Source organism: Colletotrichum karsti (assembly GCF_011947395.1).
Source record: "Colletotrichum karsti strain CkLH20 chromosome Unknown Scaffold42, whole genome shotgun sequence".
Classification (NCBI taxonomy): Eukaryota; Fungi; Ascomycota; class Sordariomycetes; order Glomerellales; family Glomerellaceae; genus Colletotrichum; species Colletotrichum karsti.
In genome coordinates this window covers 242815-264153 of record NW_024065942.1, presented here as the reverse complement: position 1 = coordinate 264153, position 21339 = coordinate 242815, and the positions used below count along the sequence as shown (strand labels likewise).

At 52.0% G+C, this 21339-nt stretch overlaps 5 protein-coding genes across 5 annotated transcripts; 2 read left to right on the top strand and 3 right to left on the bottom strand.

Moving 5' to 3' along the window:
• Window positions 1–395: 395 nt before the first annotated feature.
• Window positions 396–987, bottom strand: CkaCkLH20_10734 (uncharacterized protein; the record flags this gene model as incomplete). The annotated part of the gene is made up of 2 exons (XM_038893448.1): window positions 396–857; window positions 946–987. The coding sequence occupies 2 exons, from the start codon at window positions 985–987 to the stop codon at window positions 396–398; spliced, it is 504 nt and encodes a 167-aa protein (XP_038741261.1).
• A 2631-nt stretch (window positions 988–3618) lies between these two features.
• On the bottom strand, window positions 3619–4763 carry CkaCkLH20_10733 (endopolygalacturonase; the record flags this gene model as incomplete). The annotated part of the gene is made up of 2 exons (XM_038893447.1): window positions 3619–4231; window positions 4288–4763. 2 exons carry the CDS (start codon window positions 4761–4763, stop codon window positions 3619–3621), a joined length of 1089 nt encoding a protein of 362 aa, XP_038741260.1.
• A 1696-nt stretch (window positions 4764–6459) lies between these two features.
• Window positions 6460–9871, bottom strand: CkaCkLH20_10732 (vacuolar protein sorting-associated protein 62; the record flags this gene model as incomplete). The annotated part of the gene is made up of 6 exons (XM_038893446.1): window positions 6460–7403; window positions 8528–8889; window positions 8949–8998; window positions 9053–9170; window positions 9222–9651; window positions 9727–9871. 6 exons carry the CDS (start codon window positions 9869–9871, stop codon window positions 6460–6462), a joined length of 2049 nt encoding a protein of 682 aa, XP_038741259.1.
• Window positions 9872–11569: 1698 nt separating this feature from the next.
• CkaCkLH20_10731 (sugar transporter) lies at window positions 11570–13976 on the top strand (the record flags this gene model as incomplete). Its single annotated transcript, XM_038893445.1, has 9 exons — window positions 11570–11607; window positions 11666–12029; window positions 12082–12242; window positions 12294–12428; window positions 12488–12609; window positions 12702–13094; window positions 13147–13341; window positions 13412–13719; window positions 13773–13976. 9 exons carry the CDS (start codon window positions 11570–11572, stop codon window positions 13974–13976), a joined length of 1920 nt encoding a protein of 639 aa, XP_038741258.1.
• A 5088-nt stretch (window positions 13977–19064) lies between these two features.
• On the top strand, window positions 19065–21339 carry CkaCkLH20_10730 (uncharacterized protein; the record flags this gene model as incomplete). The annotated part of the gene is made up of 4 exons (XM_038893444.1): window positions 19065–19163; window positions 19499–20224; window positions 20281–20537; window positions 20700–21339. The coding sequence occupies 4 exons, from the start codon at window positions 19065–19067 to the stop codon at window positions 21337–21339; spliced, it is 1722 nt and encodes a 573-aa protein (XP_038741257.1).

The window sequence follows — 21339 nt, the reverse complement described above, 5'->3', positions numbered from 1 at the left end:
TCATCGCAGCCGCCGACGAAAGAGGATTTCGGCAGAGCTTCTCCATCGCTCATGGCAGGCTTGGTTAGCCGGTCCCAGTATGGAGATCGCTCTTATTATGTTTTCTTTTCCTTGCTGCTGAAGGTTTCGGATGATACTAGCTCGTTCTTCGTCCATTTCAGGGTGGCGGCAGTCTTCGTGGTCGCAACTTCATGTGCATCATCTTCTCAGTGCAAACAGCCATTTACAGGTCAAGCAATCCATTAAGATGCCATTCCATCTCTTCTCGAGACACAACAAAAAACCGATTCACACACCACTGGGACTCATTTCATTCAGATTACGGATTTTTTTTCATTCCATCCGCCCACAAGGGTATACTAGTCATACAAAGTCATAATCGTGCCCTCCTATCCTTATGCCTGAACATCGCTCTTCAAGTTCTCGTACACAGTCTGGCCCCCGGCCTCGGTCTGCCTGGGACCGGCGTCCCGCCCGCCCTTGGTCTGGCTCAGCTTGAGCTGCTGCTCCGCCACGCGGCTGGGGTCGTTCTCGCTGCCGATCTCGGCCTTCATCGCCGCCTGCACGCCGTCCTTGGTGTTCTTGTCGTCGAAGCCCTCGGTGATGTTGGCGCCGTGCGGGCCCTTGGGGTCGCGGATGTACTGGTTGTTCACGTATGTCGGCGCCGCGCCGGCCTGACCGGGGATCGATGAGGCGCCGGACCCGGGAGCAGAGCCGGTGCCGGCGGGGACGGTGGAAGAGGCGTCGACGCCGGTGTTAGCGGCGAAGGCGCCGCCTTTGGTGGCCGACTCGGCGGCGAGGGAGCCGGAGGGGACGGGGCCGGTGGGTTCGCTGGTGGCGGGGGCGCCGGCGGTGACCTGGGCTTGTTAGCTTGTTATTCGGGAATTCAGAGAGGTCTCTTGACCGCGAGTCGAAGAAACTTTCGGGTTGAAGTTTAAGACGTACCTTAGTGCCAGCGGAGGGAGCCTTGTTCTGTTGAGCGGACATTTTGGTGTTGTTTTTGGAGACTGGTCTGGAGTTTTGGATATGAATGGTTTTGAATATGATAAATAGCCGTGTGCTTGAGTACTGCGTGTCTGATTGATTTGTTATGCTCTTCATCTTCCATCCAACGCTCGACGACCGCCATATAAATCCCCAAGCCATCGCATGACATCATGTCGACCTCTTCTTACATCAACCCACCAACGGAGGAAAACCTCCAGGCACAGACGGCGAACCCACTGCGGGATGACTTCAGCCTCTCCACAGATCTCCCCTCAGACTGGTCGCGCGACACCGAATGAGCGTCGAATTACATCATATCGCGAACCCTTCTCCTCTTGCCGCCTTCATCGAGAAAGATGAGGCAAGCTGAAAACTTGGTCGCGAGGGCCTGGAATGCTCCTTTTGCGGCTCTGGGCGATCGTTGCATCGTGATTGCGACCGATCGATCCTCACCGAGGGCTCACCGAGGTGTGGGGGTTGGTGAGCGGGCCGGCTCGTGCTCGACGGCTGGGGCTTTATGACGATGCGGTTTGAGGATCGCTGAGTTCCTTGGTGACGAGTGAGATTTCCATGCTTGTTCACGTCATTTTTGTCAATTTAAGGGCATTCCCCATTAATGCGGCGAACTGAGGGTTGATGCGGGTTTCTGATATGTGCATCTGATGTAGAGTTCGGTGAAGGACCTTGCGAGTGAACCTTGGTCTCCAGCCGAGACCGCAAAAACCGTGACCTTATCTCTAGTTGGCATTTGAATACACGTCGTGGGTCCTTTCGGTTAGGCTTCGAATTGTTCCATGGCCAAACATCCATTCCTGACTCTGTTGAAAACAGGCTTAATCACATTGTCGTGAGACTCGACCCCAAGCGATGGAATTCACCTAGCGCTGCTAGGACTTGAACCCAACTTGAATATCATCAGCGATGAGGTGATATGCCTTATATATCCGAGGTGCTGGATAAAGGCACTTATCACGTGCTCTATGTGGAAAGTTATCCTCAAGGTGTTGCAAGTCATCATCTGGTCGTTTTCTCTTTCTCTTTTTCTTTTTTCCATGCCACGCGACATAACAGATTTTCTGTCAAAGATTCGCGACAGTAAATGGTGGTCGATCCGAGAATCAGCTCGGTTTGCAACACCGTCTTGTTCATTTACATCGTTGACATTAATCCGTGGTAACGTAGTTCTGCTGCGAGTTTTTCACAGATACCAAGGTCCAACTGCCATGGTCATTTTGGTGAACAGATCACTGTCGGCCCTCTGCTTCCTAATGTGAGCTAAAGTCTGTCTAGAGCTTCGTTGCTTTACCTTGAGAACAAAGAGCTCCAGCTATAGAAGTATAAATGGTGAGAACCGCATATCATAGAAAATCATAGATTCATCTTCCGTACATCACCATCACATCAGCCATATTTTCTGCAATAAATTACCCCCCGAAATGATTCTTAAAGTAAATTGTCTATTACTACCCAACATGCCGAACCACATACCAAGCGAAACAAATGACCTGAGCCAGATACTCAGTCACCTGCACCTAGTGGATGGTGGCGACGCGTCAAGACTTGAAGAGGAAGTCGCATTTCCAAAACCTCACCCCCGAGTCACTAAAGTATTTGAGGCATACGAGTCGTACTCCAGATACAACGAGGCTTTGGACTATGTGCTTCAAGTACAGGTCCGAATTCCATGTAACGGAAGATCTAGGAGGTTCGCTTGCTGATGGCTAGTAGGAGCGTTGCTGGGTCTTGGACGAACCAGAGATGTACAACAAATTCCTAGAAGCCCTGCAACGGTTTAGGCGTGGGAAGTTATCCGCCATCGGCTTGAGGGACGAGATGTTCCGCATCTTCATGGACGCTCAAGAGCTATACACGGGGTTTATGAAGTTCATGCCGCATCTAGGATGGTGGGAGGATCGCTTCCTTATTGGGACTGAACTGTACGAGGAAAGTATGGTAATCGACGAGGAACTCCGCAAAGAACGGATGGAAATCTACGATGAGATTGAGGAGGACGAGCCGCAGCGCAATGAATGATGGCACAGCCTGTCCGTAGCTTCACGTTTCCTGGTCTGTGGTTGAACAGATAGGGAGGGAACGGAGCATGGCCTGCATCATCAAGCGTTAGAAGATTACACGGTGCTGAGCAAGACATAACTACGGTGTGAAGTTCATGTCGCCCGACGTGCGTCCGTGGAAGAGAGCCTTTCCTTCGCGTATGGAACTTGATGAGAAAGGGCCGCGGCGCGATGATGGATGTCACAGTCTGCACGTGCATAACTTCAGGTCTCTAGACTACAGCTGGGAAGATGAAGGGGCGGCGAAGGGTGGCCAACAGCATGATGCATTAGAACAAGTATAGACAATAGAAAGGCCTGCTGCGTTGTACTGCAACACAAGTTACTATCATGGATGCGCATTTAAAGATTTCACGGTGTTGAGAAAGATCAATGAAGGCAATATACGTCGATTAAGAATATCCAAGAATTGAACGATGACTCGCCAGGTCCATCCCATGATGGAACCAGCTGTGATCCCACCAACCATGCGGCCACCACGCACAGCAGGTCTTCAGCTTAAAGCCGAGCTCATCAGATCAGAAGCACCGCTCCCGACCTCTCGCTTGCCAACCATTTAGCACTTGGCGCCGGAGCCGGAGGGAATGCCGGAGCACTCGCTGGAGCTCTTTCCGCCGGTGACGGAGACGCCGGACCACTTCCAGTTGGAGCAAGCGCCCTTCGCGCACAGGATGTACACGTTGGTGCCCTTGGACGCGACGGTGCCCTTGACGTTCTTGACGGTGACGTCGGTGATGGGGACGCCGGCGGTGGGCTTGCCGGTGGGGCTGCCGTTCTCGTAGTCCTGCTGGATGACGATGCCCTTCTTGTTGATGTTCTTGAGGGTGATGTTCTCAAAGGTGACGCCCTTAACCTTGCCCGTCTTGTTGGCGATGGTCTTGATGCGGATGCCGTTGTCGGCCTTCTCAATGGTCGAGTCGCGGATGATGATGTCCTGGACGGTGTTGTCGGAGCGGCCGCCGACGGATCCGATGGACAGGCCGTGGGAGCCGTAGCAGTAACCGTTCTCGAACGTGATCTTGGTGCCGGAGTTGATGGCCAGGCAGTCGTCCTGGTTGTAGACCTTGGCGCCGGAGATGGTCACGTCGGTGGACTGACCGACGTCGAAAGCGTCGGTGTTGTGGCCGCCCTTGGAGTCACCGTCCTTGTTGTTGAACTCAACGTTGGTGCTGAAATACACACGTTAGCATACTCTCAGAAGACTGGCGTCCGGTTCTCGACTTACACCTTGAGGCCAGTAACTCCGTTGATGGAGAAACCGTGGGCGGGGGTGTTCTTGACCTTGAGGTCGGTGATGGAACCGTCGTTGATCTTGACCTTGAAGAACTTGGGCTTCTTCTTGCCGCCGTTTCCGCCCTTGCCGTCCCACCAGCGCTCGCCCTCGCCGTTGATCAAGGAACCAGAGGCACCGACAACGGTGACCTTCTTGCCGCCGACGGCGATGAGGGGGCCTTCCCACTCCTTGTAGCCGAAGGTGGTGGTGCCCTTGAAGGTGACCTTGGTACCGTCTTTCAGGCCGGTCAGGTCGAGGGTCTCGCCGGCGGGGACCTTGATGCCGTTGAGGACGATGTCGGTGCAGGAGGTCTTCTTGGACATGGCCGTCTTGGCGTCGGTGAAGGTGCACGAGGCGCGGGTGTCGAGCTCGGCGGGGGCGGCGGAGGCCAGGGCAGCGAAGCCGGCGATGACGGGGAGGAACTTCATCGTGTCGGTTTTGGTGATGTGGTCAACACACGGGAAATGCTTCAAATATTTACAGAGGGTTCGAAAGAGAGACTGTAGTCGGTGAAAAAAAGAATGTGGTGTAAAAAGAGAGCGAATGAAAGTGAGTGTGAAGAGCACGATGGAGGGCCAGAAAGGATCAGCAGAGGGCGAGAGGCATGGTGATGTTTTATAAGAAGTTGGCTTTCTCGATCCTCGGTGACATATCCATAAGCTACAGCGTCAGCAGATTGCATTCCTTCCCGGATAATCGGCATCATCGTTGTCGACATCCCCGGTTCTCTGGAGGAGACAACGACCTCGAAATCACACCTCCAATCTGAACATGCAGGCGGAGGCGCATCCCCGTATGAGGAGACGGCTCCACTCTCGTTAAATGGTTCAAGCTTCAAATTCTGCACTCCGGAGGCGCTAACAAGTGGTCTGGTGCGTCCGTTGGGATTGTGAGAGTTGACGATGCGTTCATCGCCTGGTCCTCGGGACGCTTGCAGGGCTGGCTTACACGGGAGTCTGTGAGGTCTGGCCACGGTAATGGGCCATGCCCCCTCGATAACGGCGACGAGAAGCTTTCTGTCCAAGACTTCCAAGACATTTCAACAGTGCCGTCGTTCATCTCAAGGCGGGCATTTGCTGGGACGAACTGCCCTTTGCGGTAGCCTCAATCTCAATGACATCTTGGCTTTGTCTTGGCTTAGGCTTAACCTGCCGATCTACCCGATCATGGATGTGTTCGGCCCCAGTGGTCAAGGCTGCTCCCCACTGATTATTGCGGCTCGCCCTGTGTGAAAAGGAGGAATCCCACTTCGTCCCATTGGAAATCTCCAGAAGAATGCATGTATTGGTGGAAGAGACATGCAAGAATGGAGATTCTAGTTGGTCGGCTTTGAGTGGTCCAGCCGTCGGTGATAGTCCGACCACCGGGACTGATCCCGGAGCCGAAAGTAAATCAATTCCTTCGACCACATCCGCCTTCCTAGAGAATTTTAATCAATTCTCGTCGGAGGCTCCGGCTCACCTAAAGTGGTGTGATTAACCTTAAAGCCCTAATTAATTGTGAATAAAGCCGCTCAGAACCCCCGACGAGCCGGCCGCCTTGTGGGGAAAGGAGGCTCTCCGAGCGGATACTCTCTGACGCGTAAACTTGCCCTCGGTGGAGTGAGGCTCAAGGGGGCGAACGCACCATGGATTTCTTTTCGATTTCATGAAAAGAAGGTCGAAGGACGGTTCAATTGTGTCAGGTTTAGGCGAGGCGCCGTTGAAAAGGGGAGACAGGCGGGAGACTGCTTGACGAGAATAAGATCTGTCGTAAGGTGGGAACGGCTGAACAAGGCTTCGGGACCCGACAGGCCCGTCCGTCTACCCTGTCGATTTCTTTAAAAGTCGATACCCGCTGATTCGTGTGGGCTGCTAACGTTGGTCCAAACCGACTGGAGTGCGCTAGACACATCGCGGCGCAATCTTACCGGCAAACTACAACCGTCTTGGTAGAATCATGCAGCGAGTTGCGAACCAAGTCTGGCCACGGGAGTTAACCTACTTGAAACATGTAGGTCCTACAACACTTTAAATCGACTCCGCATGAAGCTAGGAGAAACAGGGCGGAATAAGCAACACGAAAGAAGTCGGTTTAATTCTCGTTCTCCTGTCTTTTCTGCTCGGGCAGTTACGGATGTCCTCCCTACAGGTGGCTCCGAAGTTCGTCCTCCGTCCACTTGTACAGCTGTTCCCGTTTGTCCTTGTTCTCGCTGAAACGGGTACCCTTTCCGGTCACGCCGACTGGATGATAAAAAGTGCCGCTCCTGACGTCGGGGCTGAAGGAGGCCCAGAGCTGGTTGAGCGCCCCTTTCTGAGGACTCACCGCCGCGACCTTTGTCCCGAGGTAGACGACCATTCCGATGAGGAAATTGGAGTTGTTGATGATGGATTCGGCGAGATTGGTCTCCACGACGCCGGGGTGGACGCTCACGACCTTGATCTCGGGGTTACGTTCAGCGAGGGCAGCTGCGTAGTGGATGTTGGCCACTTTGGAGATGCCGTAGCGATAGCGGCTCGCCGTCTCGGGCATCTTCGTCTTGAGCTTGTCGAACTGATAAGTGTCCTTGGGTGCCCAGCCCTCGGCCCCTGAAGAGAGGAAGACGATTCTCACGTCTGGGTTCTCGTTTGCTGTCTTCTTCATCACCGGGAGCAGGAGCTGTGTGAAGAGGGCATGGCCCATGTGGTTCGTTCCGAACTGGATCTCATATCCCTCCTGAGTAAGGCCGTCTGGTGTTGACATGATACCGGCATTGTTGATGAGCAGGTCCAGCCGTTGAGAAGATTCCTTGAACGACTGGACTGCGGCTTTGATGCTGTCGAATGATGAGAGGTCCAAAGGGAGATACGAGATTGGTGCTATGCTGGCGCCCTCCTTTCTCAAAGCCTCGATGGCCTTCTCCCCCCTTTCCTTCGAGCGACCCGCGAGGTATATGTGCGCGGGATTGTGTTTGGCGATTTGGCGAATAGTTTCCAGACCGAGGCCGGCGTTTCCACCCGTTACGATGATTACCTTACCAGTGAGGTCCGGTATGTCCCTGTCGGGTTTGAAGTCGTGACCACCCATCAAAAATGCAGTTGCCATCTTGTCTGTTTTCCTGTATAGTCTTTTTCAAGCAGATGGGGCGTCGTTAAGTTGTTTGTTGAATCACAGTAGACATGAGATCATGTCAAGCACGTGTTTATATGATCTTGTGGAAACTTTGTTGTTTCAAACCACGCGTCCGACCGCTCCGGAGTTCGACGTCTGTTCGCTCAGAAAACCGGTCGCGCAGTGGTATCTGCAGTTTCACGGACTAGGGATCCCCGCTTCTAGTTTCACTTCCGGCTTCGTAACATTTGGTAGATTGTCTTCTTCGCTCGTCTCATAGGGCAGCGAAGAAATTTGACTTCCCGAGGCACTGGCAGTTCCAGGGTGCGGCACGGAGTTCAGACTGCCTTTTTCGAGCTCTTGATAGAAGAGAAAGTCGGCTTGAATGGAATGCCACTCCGATGGAACCTGCATGAAGCGTCTAGTTAACATAATGAGATGGGTATTGAGTGAGTTTCTGTTCCAACACTTGTGAGCAGTTTTAGGATTGAACCGCTCTATTTTTTCGCGTATCGGCTAGTGCATGGGAATCTCGGCATCGACTCTCTATGATCGACCAAGCAGCACCCACTCTCTAGCTCCATCGCATGCCTTCTGGTAACGTGAAATGGATGTCGCTTATGTGCACATCTTATTGCTGGGTCCTTTCAGTTTATCCCACTCCCGTCCAGATATGACCGAATTGCTGAAGCATCGCTGAGAGCTCAACATCCAACAGAGAGACATGTTTCTATCCTGAGACTCAAACAACTGATAGAGCAAATGAAGGCTGCGCATGAAGCCGGTTGGGTTTTTCGACCTGAGACGCAATGGTATTCACTCCATCTATAATAGATGATGCCTTTGCCTGGCATCTAATTGATCTACTTTACCTTATTCTTTGCCCCCTTTCCTGTTTCATCGTCATCCTCATCCGACGAGGAAAGCAACCCTTCTTCTTCTAGCACCCAATCATCTAATGCTATGTCTTCCTCTTGTAGCCGTTGATACTTTCTCCTCTTGTATCTTCTAACAGCGACGACAATGCCCACGACAACCGCAGACAACACGACCACCACCGCTCCCCCAAGCACCCATTTTCTCCATCCTTTCAAGCAACATGGGTACCAACGCATGTATATACCCACAAACCACTCCGTCCATCCCATCTTTCGTCTCTGATCCGGCTTAAGTCCCTTTCTAACGAGATGTTTATGTCGTGGTCCAGTTGGTCCTGCGTTGAAGCGCTTGAGTCCGAATTTCGGTACTGTGTCCTGTCGGGGATCCGAGTCGGGCCACTGGGCATCGCCCCAGCGGCCAGCGTAGTAAATGAGAGATGTCAAGTTGGCAGATGGCGAAGGCGAGGAAGCAAGACCGTCGGGGGGGTCTATCCGCGTGAACCTGAAAGACTGAGCGTCGAAACGATAGAAGTAGGCCGAGAGAACTGGGTCCCACTTCTGACCCTCATCGCAGTAATCTACCAGGACTACGTTGTGTATTTGATTCCTAAGCAAGTAGGTCAGATCTCAACCGTATTACTTCGTACTGACACAGGAACGACTTACCCTGCTGCTGCATAATTGGCATGAGAGCCCCGAGCACTGTACACAATGGGCTACAAGAAGTCAGTCAGCCTGTGCTTCGGGGAAAGAAAAAGGATATGGTATACTCTTCCATCAGACTTGGAAAGCTTCGAGTCATCCCAATGGTATGATGAACCATCTACATGTTGGCTGAAGTAGATACCGGTAGGATTGCCATCTCGGAAGCGAACCATGTTGTGCTCCCTTCAACCCATTGTTAGTGAAGCCCACATCGAGGGATCTTCCAACACGTACCAATCCCCGACGTGATCACCAAAATGCATCCCGGATTCCACCTTTTCGCCCTTTACAATGTGCTTGAGTGGCTCGAGAACCTGGGTGATGTTGGGCCCTTCATTGAATGAGTAGAAGTAGAAGAAGAATGCATCTAGATCGCGCTGGTTCTTCTCAACCAAAACCACTACACATGGCGTGGAGTTGTGGATCCGGCCGTCAGCATCGGGGGCTTCACCATAAAGCCATTGCGGGTAGGTGAGGGGATCATCGTTGGAAGTGAGTGCGATATTCTTCTCTCCGTATTGGTTGAGAATATCCAAATTGTCGAGGTCCAGAGACGGTAGATCAGGTATCGGGTTCCCGTCTAGCATGGGAGTGGTATGGCGGACATGAGTGAGGAGGTCGCTGGGTTTGAAAGGATCATCCGAATGAAGCCATATCAGGGGTGCTATCGACGGCGATGAATTAGATTCCTGCAGAGTGCATTATCCATGGGCAAGACTGTTATCGGGTGCTGACGTACCATGACGTGCGACATAATCCGGGCACCGATCGCCCGGCGCCGACTCCGGCCCCGCCCGGGCGGAGTACGCGAGTAAGAGGCCGAAAAGGCCGAACAGAAACCCAGGCATCGATGCCGGCGCGCGAGCAGACGCTGTGCTGGCCATCTTGCAGATGCAGACGACTCGTGATCTACGGCACAGCTTTCGAGTAAGCTTGAAGAGAGAAACTTGTCGTGTGCAGCTCGACCTTCAGCAAAAGGCCCAATTGCGGCGCTTTGTCAGCGTCAGCACCCGGTTCCCTCGGCATGCGTAGGTCTCCGTCGGAACCCTCGGATTGGAGCATTGGCAGCTTGGCCCTCTCAACCTTGCGTTTTCCAAGAACCGCGACCGTTCCCCACATACAATTCCTGTTGGTCGATGAGGTTTTCCCCCATTCTTCTGATGCAGGATGCAGAATTGGTGATGGTGGGCTGAATAGAGCATTAGCGGGCGAGCTGCATAGAACATGGTCACGAGAACGAAATGCGGGCTTTGCCAGCCACTGTTTATCCTGAAAGACAAAGCGACAGAAGAAAACATCGCCCACCAGCATGAGCTGAGTCATCGGCTTCATGTTCATGTCCCGCAGGAAGAGGTCACGCCTTATTACACAAAATGAGATGAGACTCATGAGTTGCTTGCATGATGACCGGAAGTGTGGCCTACAGCATGATTGCCGCCACAACAACGGCTTCCATTCGACAGCTTTCTGAGTAAAAGCGTGGTGGATTCACCCCAAGTCCAAGTTGGAGGGCACCAGACACCAGATCTAGAACCCACACGAACGGGACGATAGATCTGCTGGCAGTCGAACTGGCATATGTCGCTCGTGCATCATTTGTGGACACTGTCAGATTCTAAATACTCTCGTCTGCCACTTTTGCCGCCCATTTCCGTCAGCCCAACGAGAATCTTTTCCACTCCAGACGTACGAGACTGGAGATCCGGGGTGTTCGTGCGGAGAACCCCATGAGAATATCGACTGAACCCGACCTTAGGTCTGACGATGGCGGTTGCTAACGCGATCGGACCTCAGCGCGCCGTCCCCGGAGTCATTGGGCGGATTTGATGGATGGCGCCACTGACGCAGTCTGAGCCCGACTCGGCAGCAATCGTCATCCCATTCCCACCCTCTTCCCCAGACCGCAACCTAGATTCGATGGTGAGGCGCACGTACTTTGTCGGTACTCGACGCAGCTAGCATGGCTAAGGAATACTAAGCTTCACCAAGCCCTTCGAAGCTTTCTCTCGTCAGGGGTGATCATCCAACGGCCGTGTAACCAACCAGGCTAAGCCTTAGTACACCATTCCACGGCGACACCAACAGGCTGCTATGCTGTACTGTAACGTAAGCTGCATTGGAGACGGCGGCGACCCCGCATTATCGTGTTAGAGGGTGGCTCAATATGGTTGCTCACACTTCGCTTCATACTGAGATAGGCTGGCCGGTCTGCCTCGTAGTTCGCCGGTTGCATGTTTCTTTGGTGTTGGTGTACCTCATACAACCTTAGGTTTCTCCACATCCCGAACGTCTGAACGGCAAGACGCCCTCCTAGTCGCCGTCACGGCTGAGTACATGCGATGATTGAGACAGGCTCCCCGCGCTTCTAAAGGAGCGCCAGGGTTCAGTCAGGCATACCGGCAGCGGCTAGTATGTTTATTTAATCTGATCTCCCGCTGGCTTTATTTAGCCTTAATGTGCTCTACTCCCTCTCTTCATTGGAACTTCGGTTTCTGTCACTGAGACTGCAACCGTGTTTTCTAGTTTGCATCGTCACTCGCAGCTTCAACTTGAACAACATCTGCAACTGACTGACCGTGAAAATGTCTGAAAAGGAGAAGAGACTCGACGCAGAATCGCCGTAAGCGCCAAGATACGTTCAACGTTGATATTTCCATACAGTACTAACAATTCCTAAGGGTCCGCCACGACGGCATTGGTCACAGCGAGGAAGCGGAGCGCAAGAAGAGCATCGCCGAACTCACTCAGAACCTCGAAGGCGAGATCCGCAACCCTTTGAGAGGCATTCCCAAAGCCCAACTTCTTGAACAGGTCACGACCTACCAGAGAACTCAAGGCCTACCGGAAGAGATTCTTCCACTCCTGCAGAAGGGCGCTCTTGTGGCTCAGAACCCAGCACTCTTCGAGACTCTTGATGAGCTCGATGAGGGCGAAAAGACCGCCCTGAGAGAGGAAGTTACCCACAGATGGAAACACCCCTGGCCTCTGTACTACACGATCATTCTCAACTCTATTGCTGCTGCTATTCAGGGTTGGGATCAGGTATGATACCACTCTCCGTTGTGTATGCTTGATGGAAACTGACTTTGATAAGACTGGATCCAATGGCGCCAATCTGTCTTTCCCTCTCGCTCTTGGTATCCCAGATACGGCTGGTTCTGCATGTGGTCCAGTTGCGAACGAGGGTGACTGCGCCAAGAATAGTTGGATCATCGGCTTTGTCAACTCCATGCCCTACATCACCATCTGTCTCTTGTAAGTATGATGCCTCATTTCCCTCAGACAATTTTCTCATATGACCTGCAGTGCTGGCTGGATCTCTGACCCTATGAACGACTTATTGGGCCGTCGGGGTGTGATTTTCGTTGCCGCCATCTTCTCACTCCTCGCACCTTTCGGCATGGCAGTGTCACAGACATGGGGCCAGCTTGCAGCGTGCAGGTAAGACAGCATCCCTCTCATCGCAACTCAATCGAAGAATTTCTCACATGTCTTGATAGAATGCTTCTCGGAATCGGGATGGGTTTGAAAGAGGTCACCGTCCCAGTATTCTCCGCCGAGAATTCCCCCACGCTCATTCGAGGTGGTCTAGTCATGTCATGGCAAGTTTGGACGGCTTTTGGTAAGTAGCAGTCCTGATAGAGTTGCCAGCAGCCCTTTTTTATGTTTCACAACCATGGAAATAGCTGACAGCTTATTTGCGATACCGAACAGGCATCTTCCTGGGCACATGCGCCAACCTTGCCGTGGGTAAAACCGGAGACATCGCATGGCGTTTGCAGTTCGGCTCAGCCTTCATCCCGGCCGTGCCCCTGGTGATCGGCACCTTCTTCTGCCCAGAGAGTCCTCGTTGGTTGCTGAAGAAGGGCAAGACTTTGCAGGCCTGGCATTCCCTCTTGCGGCTCCGCAACACTCCTCTTCAAGCCGCGCGCGATCTCTACTACATCCACGTACTTCTCGAAGATGAGGTTGCGCTTGTTCAGGAAGCTGGCCTTCAGGCTACCAGCAACCTGTTCACTCGCTTCGTCGAACTGTTCACCATTCCGCGCATTAGGCGAGCTACTTGGGCCTCTGGAATTGTCATGATTGCACAACAGATGTGTGGAAGTAAGTTTCTATCTGCCGTGATACTGCAAGTTCTTCTCTAATCTGGGAACAGTCAATATCATCTCCTTCTACAGCTCTACCATCTTCAAAGAGAGTGGCATCGGCGACTACACCGCCCTTTGGGCCAGCTTCGGTTTCGGTCTCATTAACTTTATCTTCGCATGGCCTGCCGTGTGGACGATCGACACTTTCGGTCGCCGAACACTCTTGCTCTTCACCTTCCCGAACATGTTTTGGACTCTTCTTGGTTAGTGCTGCCCTCCCAACCAGCTCAAGCTTTTGTCACGTCATGCGTGAGGCTAATCTGACATGCGTAGCTGCCGGTCTGTGCTACCTCATCGATAAGGACTCTGAGAATAGTACGGCTCGGATTGCAGCTGTCGCAACCTTCGTCTACCTCTTCGCCGCATTCTATTCCCCGGGTGAGGGGCCAGTCCCTTTCATGTACTCGGCCGAGGTCTTCCCCCTTTCTCATCGTGAGATCGGCATGTCTTGGGCTGTCGCGACCAACAACTTTTGGGCCTCGGTGCTTTCGCTCACATTCCCTCGGATGTTGATTGCAATGACGGCTACTGGAGCCTTCTCGTTCTACGCGGGTCTCAATCTGGTCGCATTGGCGCTCATAGTAAGTTTCCCGGGCCTGATGCTGAGAACAAGACCGTTGTTGACACGGCGAAGTTTCTGTTTGTACCAGAAACAAAGCAGAAATCTCTCGAAGAGCTCGACTACGTCTTTGGGGTCCCCGACCGCAAGCATGCTTCTTACCAGCTCTTCACTGTGTTGCCTTGGTGGACAAAGCGGTGGATCTTCCAGAAGAAGACTGCGGTCTGCCCACCACTGTACCATGATGAGAATGCTGAGCATCACCACGGAGGAGAATGAGCCTGTGTTGTGTTGATGAATCACATAATCCGTGGACGGATTGCTTCTGCGGGAACCCGAGACGACGAATGCGGACGACCGTTCGCGAACTTATCGTGGGGAGCGAGTGACGGTACTCATGGGACTTGGGATGCTTTGCTGTCGTTCCCTAATTCACAATTGTGGTGATTGTTTATCGTATACCCTTCGTTTCGTAGTTAAAAATCTGAAAATAGTTGGCATCCCACGCTTGAAATGAACACCACAGTAATCCTACTTCAAACATGAAGCTTCAACAGCTGTCTGGGATTTCTGGCACGATGAGAGGCTGCTGCAGTTGTTGGTCTGATTCATCTTGACCACAAACCACTTGCTCTTGAAAGACTACCAATCACATGAGCATATTTCGAGTATCCGAGAAAGTGGTCATATTGGTTTAGATGAATGACTTGGGATGACCGGCTATCGGCAAGATGAAACATCACTTGGTCAAGGCTTCAATATTGTCTACTTTTGAAGCCGTACAGAGTACCTCGATCAGGCCAGATACCAGTGTTATCAAGGAGACATAGATCTTAAGGACCGAAACCGACGGTCGCTAGAAGCGCAAAACCATTGGTGCGGCATTCGATACAGATTTCTTGCGGCAACCCTTCGGAGCCGAAGCTTAAACTTCCTCAGAAGATGAAGTCGGAGGTTCGTCCCTACGATGGCATGAATCTCCTTGTCGGAGATGCTCCGCCATCAAATCTGTCTGTCCGCGTCGCGCGGAATCTCGGACTCGGCTTCGCGTTCCCGTAAGGGCAGCTATATCCGCCACACCAACCTTATAACTGAACCCGCGCATCGTGAAACAAGATCTTCTAGATCCATTCGTTCTGGAATGGAACATGGCATAGCTAGAGAGCCATTCAGCGCTGGAAGGGGTATTGTAACGTGAGATATGCAAGCAGGCCCCAGACTAGAACGGCTGTCGTCCCATTCAGCGGCAGTAGAGACGTCTGATCTAGTAAGTGCACATAGCCTGTATTGCTCTCTCCTTTATGTTAGTCCCTTTTCAAGAGTCTTAAAAATCCAATTAGTCTTTATCAGAGGATCCCTGCTATGAAATGAGTCCATGTATCCAGCTGCGTCCTCAACGTGCCAAAAGTCTGAGATAGTTTGCAACTTTTCACCGTTACCTTTGTATTGTACTGGAACTGTGCGCACATAACCTCGAGAGGCCAAGCTCCAATCTAGCTGAAATTGACCGGGCAAAGTCATGTCACAAACTCGGAGGTCCCGGCTATTCTAAGCTTGAGGCTGTAGTTCAATCACATTGACATCAGGACTAGCGACCATGAGATACCGCGGAATCCCATCAACAGTCTCGTTATTTTCTGTCTTCGTCGAGTTCAAGACCCTAAAGTTCCTTGTTAGTGATTTAGGAAGAGTCTCAGGCAGCTTCCCAGCCTTTCTAATGATGGCGAGTTCGATTGTGGTTCACCCTGCATTGCTGGGCTGCCGCAATATCCGGGCCGTCAGACCAAAATAGGACAATGTTAGCGCCAGCTTGTGTCTTCTAGACTGCTTATTTTGATCTGTAAGCTTTGTGAGGCTTTTAATGTTGCTCCTGTGCCGCTATAGCTCAGGGGTTGTCAAACAGTTCCATTTCTCTTGCCGTGACTATGGCCAAAATGCACGATCCTGGAACAGTCGATAACCTCGATCTTGTAAATGACTCGAATGAAGAGGAACAGTGTGTAGAAGTTGAGGCTGGTCGTGAGACCGTCGACGAGAAGACATCCGTGGTTCGGAGTATACGCGGCAGTTTCGTGATGTGATATTGCGTCTTCGCCGCATGCGAAGCGTGGGTGACTACCGTTCTTGTTTGTTAGTGGGAGATCTCATGAAAGCACGGCCTGCACTGGATGGCATAGGCTCAGTTTTCAAAAGAACGAAGCTGATATCTTGCAGACGAATATCAACTGGCGATAGTCATCCGATGGCTCTGCCGAAACACATTAGTGAGGATACAATGATATGTGCTTACTGAGGTGTAGGATCAGAAGAGACGCGGACCAAACGTACCAAAACTAATGTACCTTTGAGACATTCCGGTGACAGTTTCGTTCAGGTCATTGCCGGTGGCAGTACGCTACTGCAAGCTTCGGCCGAAGAGGTGGAAACCCTTTGGAACAAATCCAATGGCTTGTAATGTTATCGAAATTGGACATGCTGTACTTCCAAGTGAGAAGAAGATGTACTGGCGCTTATCTACTGAGGCGAAAATATCCCTCAGCTGATAGTCGTATGAATAACCAATGCCCAGACAATGTTTCGCCAGAGACGTACATGCCACGAACCCGTAAACATAACTTCTAAGAAATTGTGATCAACATCAGCCATAGTCAAAAGACTGCGGGCCTGTTACAGAGACAAAGCATGACTGCAGGTCGAAGATAACCGCAAGAAAGGCTCACTCACCAGAACGCTGAAATCTCTGCGCTATCAACCCGGCAGTTGATACCCGAGCAAAACAATGGTACTCTGCGAAAGGAAAACACTCCTTCCTCGAGAGATTCGGCACACAGAGAAAGCTGACGAAAAGTTTGATATCCGAGACACGTTCCTCGACCCCATGGGAACCGGTGGAGCGCTCTACTTCTTCTAATCCAAACTATAGACTGAATCAGCCTCGTGCTGTCGAGGTCTCTGACCAAGCATCGGGTAAAGGCTTTTGGCAGGAGACACTATGGTGAGACGCGCTGTGGTTGTTTCACCAGTAGATATAGCTCCGTAGAGCTGAAGTTCCTCCTGGAAGAGTCCCCACCAACATCGCGTATCGCCACCTACACCATCGTCAGCGCCCGCTATTCAAGCTCTCACAGCAAAGCATGAGTAATCACTCACTTGCCTGCCGTTGAAGAGTTGCCCGCAGCCGCAATTCGGGCGTACCTGAGATTGTATTTATCCGAACTTCATGCTTGCCCATCCTAACCCACCCTTGGTTTCAGGAGATCACGTACGGCGACTGACACGCGCACTAGTTCTGTAATGGCAGAAATGAGCTGCTGTAAAGACCCTTCGGTACTTGATATCTCTCAAACTTCTCTCGTGTAGGGTGTCGGAGAGAATGCCGAGAAGATGCCTGAGCCGACGGGTTACAGAGACTTACTCATAGTCATGGAGTAAGACGCCCGTGTAATCAGTATCGCCGGTCTAGAATCTGAGGGGAACCAGGGGATAGTCTACTGTCTACATGTGAGAGGTGGATCGGCTAGAACACACGCAAGCCATTGGGAAACATCTTCGAGATCGGAGACTGCTCTCGGTGTTGCCGTGAATGTACCAGAGGTTGTTTGTGGCAGTACCGTCCAGACAATTCCTACGTCTCTACAAGCGGCCTTCGCCGTGTCTATTGATACTTCGGAAGGTGCTCCAAGACATTAGATCCGAATATACTGCGACGAATTTTCCCTCGCCAGATATCTCGTGTAAAAAGCGAATACGGTACAGCCTGTGGTGGTTGAGTCGTTCATGACATGCAGGTACAGCAGCATCCGAAGGACTACCCGATGTTTAGCAGAACTCAGAGCACGGGTCCTCCGAAGCTAGGATGACACATCCGGGAAAACATCCGGTAAGCGATCAGATTCTGGCGTATGTAGGCATATTTGTCCGGAAACGACACGATGTTCTCGAAACATTGTGGTGGAATGTCGTTCGAGAACTCAACATGGGCTCATCACGCCAGCAGAGAAACTCGATGACACTTGTTGAACATCCCCGAATCCCGAAGGTGTCGTGAAAAGACACGCGAGAGTCATGGGAAACAGAGATTACCATCCTTTCGTGCGAATGCACTGGTCTTCAGACGACTGTGAAAGTTTATGTACGGATTCAGCAACATCCCGCGCTCTCCGATTACCTGATAAAATAAATACACATGCAGGCACCAGTGGATATGGACGGGATCAGCGACACGGAGGTGCCAGTGGTGTGTGAAATATACGGTACAGGAGTCATCCGAATCTACCGGTCAAGCCGTTAGACTTCGGAAGAAGCTGGATAACAGCAAACTTCTCATCTTGCATACCACGCAGATTGAGCTGCTACAGCATTTGAGTTGAAGATCTGTCAGGCTGTTGAACGGGAATAAACCATACTCTGTCCCGACTTTTGTTGCTAAACCATACACAAAACAGCAGCCTTGTTTGAAGCTCTGCTTACTTCGACTCGGATCGTGCACTGGCTGCCACGACTGGTTGCTTGTGCTCTCGGAAGATATGCGCTATTCTAGAAGTAACATATCCACGTGGTAGAAAGCTAGATCTCGACCAATCGCCCCCATAAGCATCATATTCAACGGGAGGCAAAGTGGATATCTCCAAGACTTTTTGACGATGTTTCGTCGCTTCTTGTGGCCTTCTTGGTCTGCATCTCGATGATCGTCTGACAACTTAGCCGATCGCCTGTTCATAAGGTGGATTCCCCCAGATTGATCAACGTCGGACCCTCTCGGTTGACAGAAAAATGTCCGAAGACCCGGGTCACAACCTCCACTTCGCTATGATGAGCGTGGGGGGACTAATAAGACGGCCCATGTTGTCAGAGCCATGTGGCCTTCGTGGAAGTACTCTTCGGTTTCTTGGTTTATTTGCGGATCCCTTGAGAGACCGCAACATGGAGAAGCGTGGGATAAGTTGACTGATCTACCCGAGTTAACCGGGGTCACTCCGGGGACCAGGCAGAGTCCAACCGTTCATGGTGTCTCAGAACACGGCGGATTCAACTGCTATGTACGGGAAGCGCACGGTTGGCACCCCCAACTCGTGGCATCACTTTGTGCTCGGACATTTAGAAGGCTTTTCAGAGTTAACATTTTACGAGCGAACCAATCGAAACTCGTGAATGCTGAAATCCCTTACACATGTTGCGTGGGACAGCCCTGCTCCTCAGAGCGACCGGCGGCCAGTCGAAGAGAATCTTAGTCACCCCGATCCGCGGGACGCCGAGCTGATGTTGGGCCTGGCACCGTCAGGACAAACTTTAGGCTGGAACGATTTGGAACGGGGATGGAACATGCACACCTCTTTGCAAAATCCCAGACGCCCTACCAGCCGGCCGATGTCGTACACCACAATATCGCGAACTCTAATCGCCGAATCCATGAGAGATCAGGTGTTTACCAGTGCGCTCCACGCACAACGGCCCCTCGGTGGCGCGGTTTGTTTCCCGATGGACTCCGAAGAGCAATAACCGTCCATGTATACGACGGCATCTGCTACTATGTCAACTACCTTGACTCGATTTGACTCGACATGTTAGTGTAGCTTGGCGGGATAAGTACTCTTGGCGCTCGGAGAATTGTCAGATGCGCCTCGATCTCTGAGATTTTTTGTAGTTTGACTTCCTCAACCAGGGTCTGCCTCGGACTTTGATCTTTCTTATATCCTCCACAGCTCCGCCTTACCCCCAGCTCGAGATCACCGGTCACAAGCTTTCGTCATATAACCCCACTAGCAACCTGCCCATGGTTTCCCGATGACATCGTCACGCAGCTGCGCAACGTCGCCGACAAATTCAACATTGCGGAGATGAACGAGTCGATAGACCGATACGACTCGGACAACTCGCCTTACTCCATCCGTCCGTTGCCTCCGGTCCTTCGTCATGGCCTCGCCGCCGTGGCAACGATGGGGTTTATCTCCTTCTTCACCAGCCTGGGCTTGTTGATGTTTCTCACCTACAAGCTGATATCATGGCATAACGGGCCACCGAAAGAAGTGAAGAAGGACCCGATAGCCAAGGTCGAGTCACCGGCACCGACGGACGCGGTGTTTATTATTCCGAGCGAGTGGACGGCGTCGCGGCAGGAACAAGAAAAACCGATGAAGGAGACATGGATACGAAGAGCAATCAACGAGCCACCTAACCAGTTCCTTGTACTAATATTCAACCTTTTACTCGCCGACATCCAGCAGGCGCTGGCGTTCCTACTTAACGTCGAGTGGCTTACGAGAAATGCCATCGAAGTGGGAACCGGAACTTGCTGGACCCAGGGATGGTTCGTCTCTACCGGCGACCTAGCATCCTCCGTCTTCATCACAGGCATCGCTATCCACACGTATATGTCCATTGTGAGGGCGAAACAATTACCAACATGGGCGTTTCATACGGCAATCATCATGATGTGGGGATTCGTGTACGGAACGGGAATTATGGGAATCATTGTAACAGACAATGGCAAAAATGACGGCGGCTTATACGTTCGAGCCGGCGCGTGGGTAAGTCGGTGTTGGCGAGAACTGACATTGAGTCGTGTGGACTAACACGGCAATAGTGTTGGATCAACTCCAAGTACCAGGACATCCGCTTAACTCTACACTACCTCTGGATCTTTATTTCCTTGATTGTCACAACAGTAATCTACTTCATAATCTTTTTGCACCTCCAGAGAATTGCAAGGAGGAGCGGGGGAGTCGTCCCCTGTTGCACCATCTCAGAACCTGAAGCGATTAGCTCTGAATCAGCAAACTGCGGCGGATCATCGCTATCATCGAATTGCGGAGGATACTCACTATCATCAACCTGCGGAAGGTCATCAAACCGCGGCGAATCATCCCTTTTGTCCACACGCAGTGGATCGTCCACTTGCGTCGGCTCAGACTCCGGGAATGCGTCTTGTCGAAGTAATACTTCGTTAAGCGAGCGTCCCAAACCCAAGTGGCCGCGAATAATGTGCCTGACGACTATCCTCAGACACTTACCTGGAATTCCGGACTACGCTCGGCAACACACCTTCCTACTCTACCCTCTGGTGTATGTTGTCTGTACCTCACCTCTAGCTGCCGGCCGCCTTGCTTCCATGGCCGGCCACGAAGTATCACTCATGTACTTCTGCTTCGCCGGAGCCATGATCGCATCGAACGGCTGGCTCGATGTCGTTTTATACTCTTCAACTAGAAGATCCATCGTCTTCGCAGCGGACGGACCACCGTCACAGGAGACTGGTTTGGAGACGTTTGCATTTATGTGCCCTCAACCGCCAAAGTTCGGCAACACCACGATAGTCACCGGCGGCATCGAGCTACCGAAACGATCGCTGCGGGGTAAATGGAACGAGAGGATGACCTTGAAGGGGCCCAAATCTGGCAGCCTTAGAGGGCTCAAGGTCGACGGAAGCACCAGCACAGACAGCATGAGAGGATTCGGCATGGGCGAGGGTTCAGTTATGGGAATGGCGATTCAGTGCGAAACAGTCACGACGGTCTCTGTCGAAGTCAACACGAGACCACAGGTTACGCGACCGAAACTGGCGGCGTTAGGCAGGAAAACGAGCGACATGAGTTCTTTCAGTGGCACGTCCACGAGTTCATCAAGGAGGTCTTTGGGGGATTAG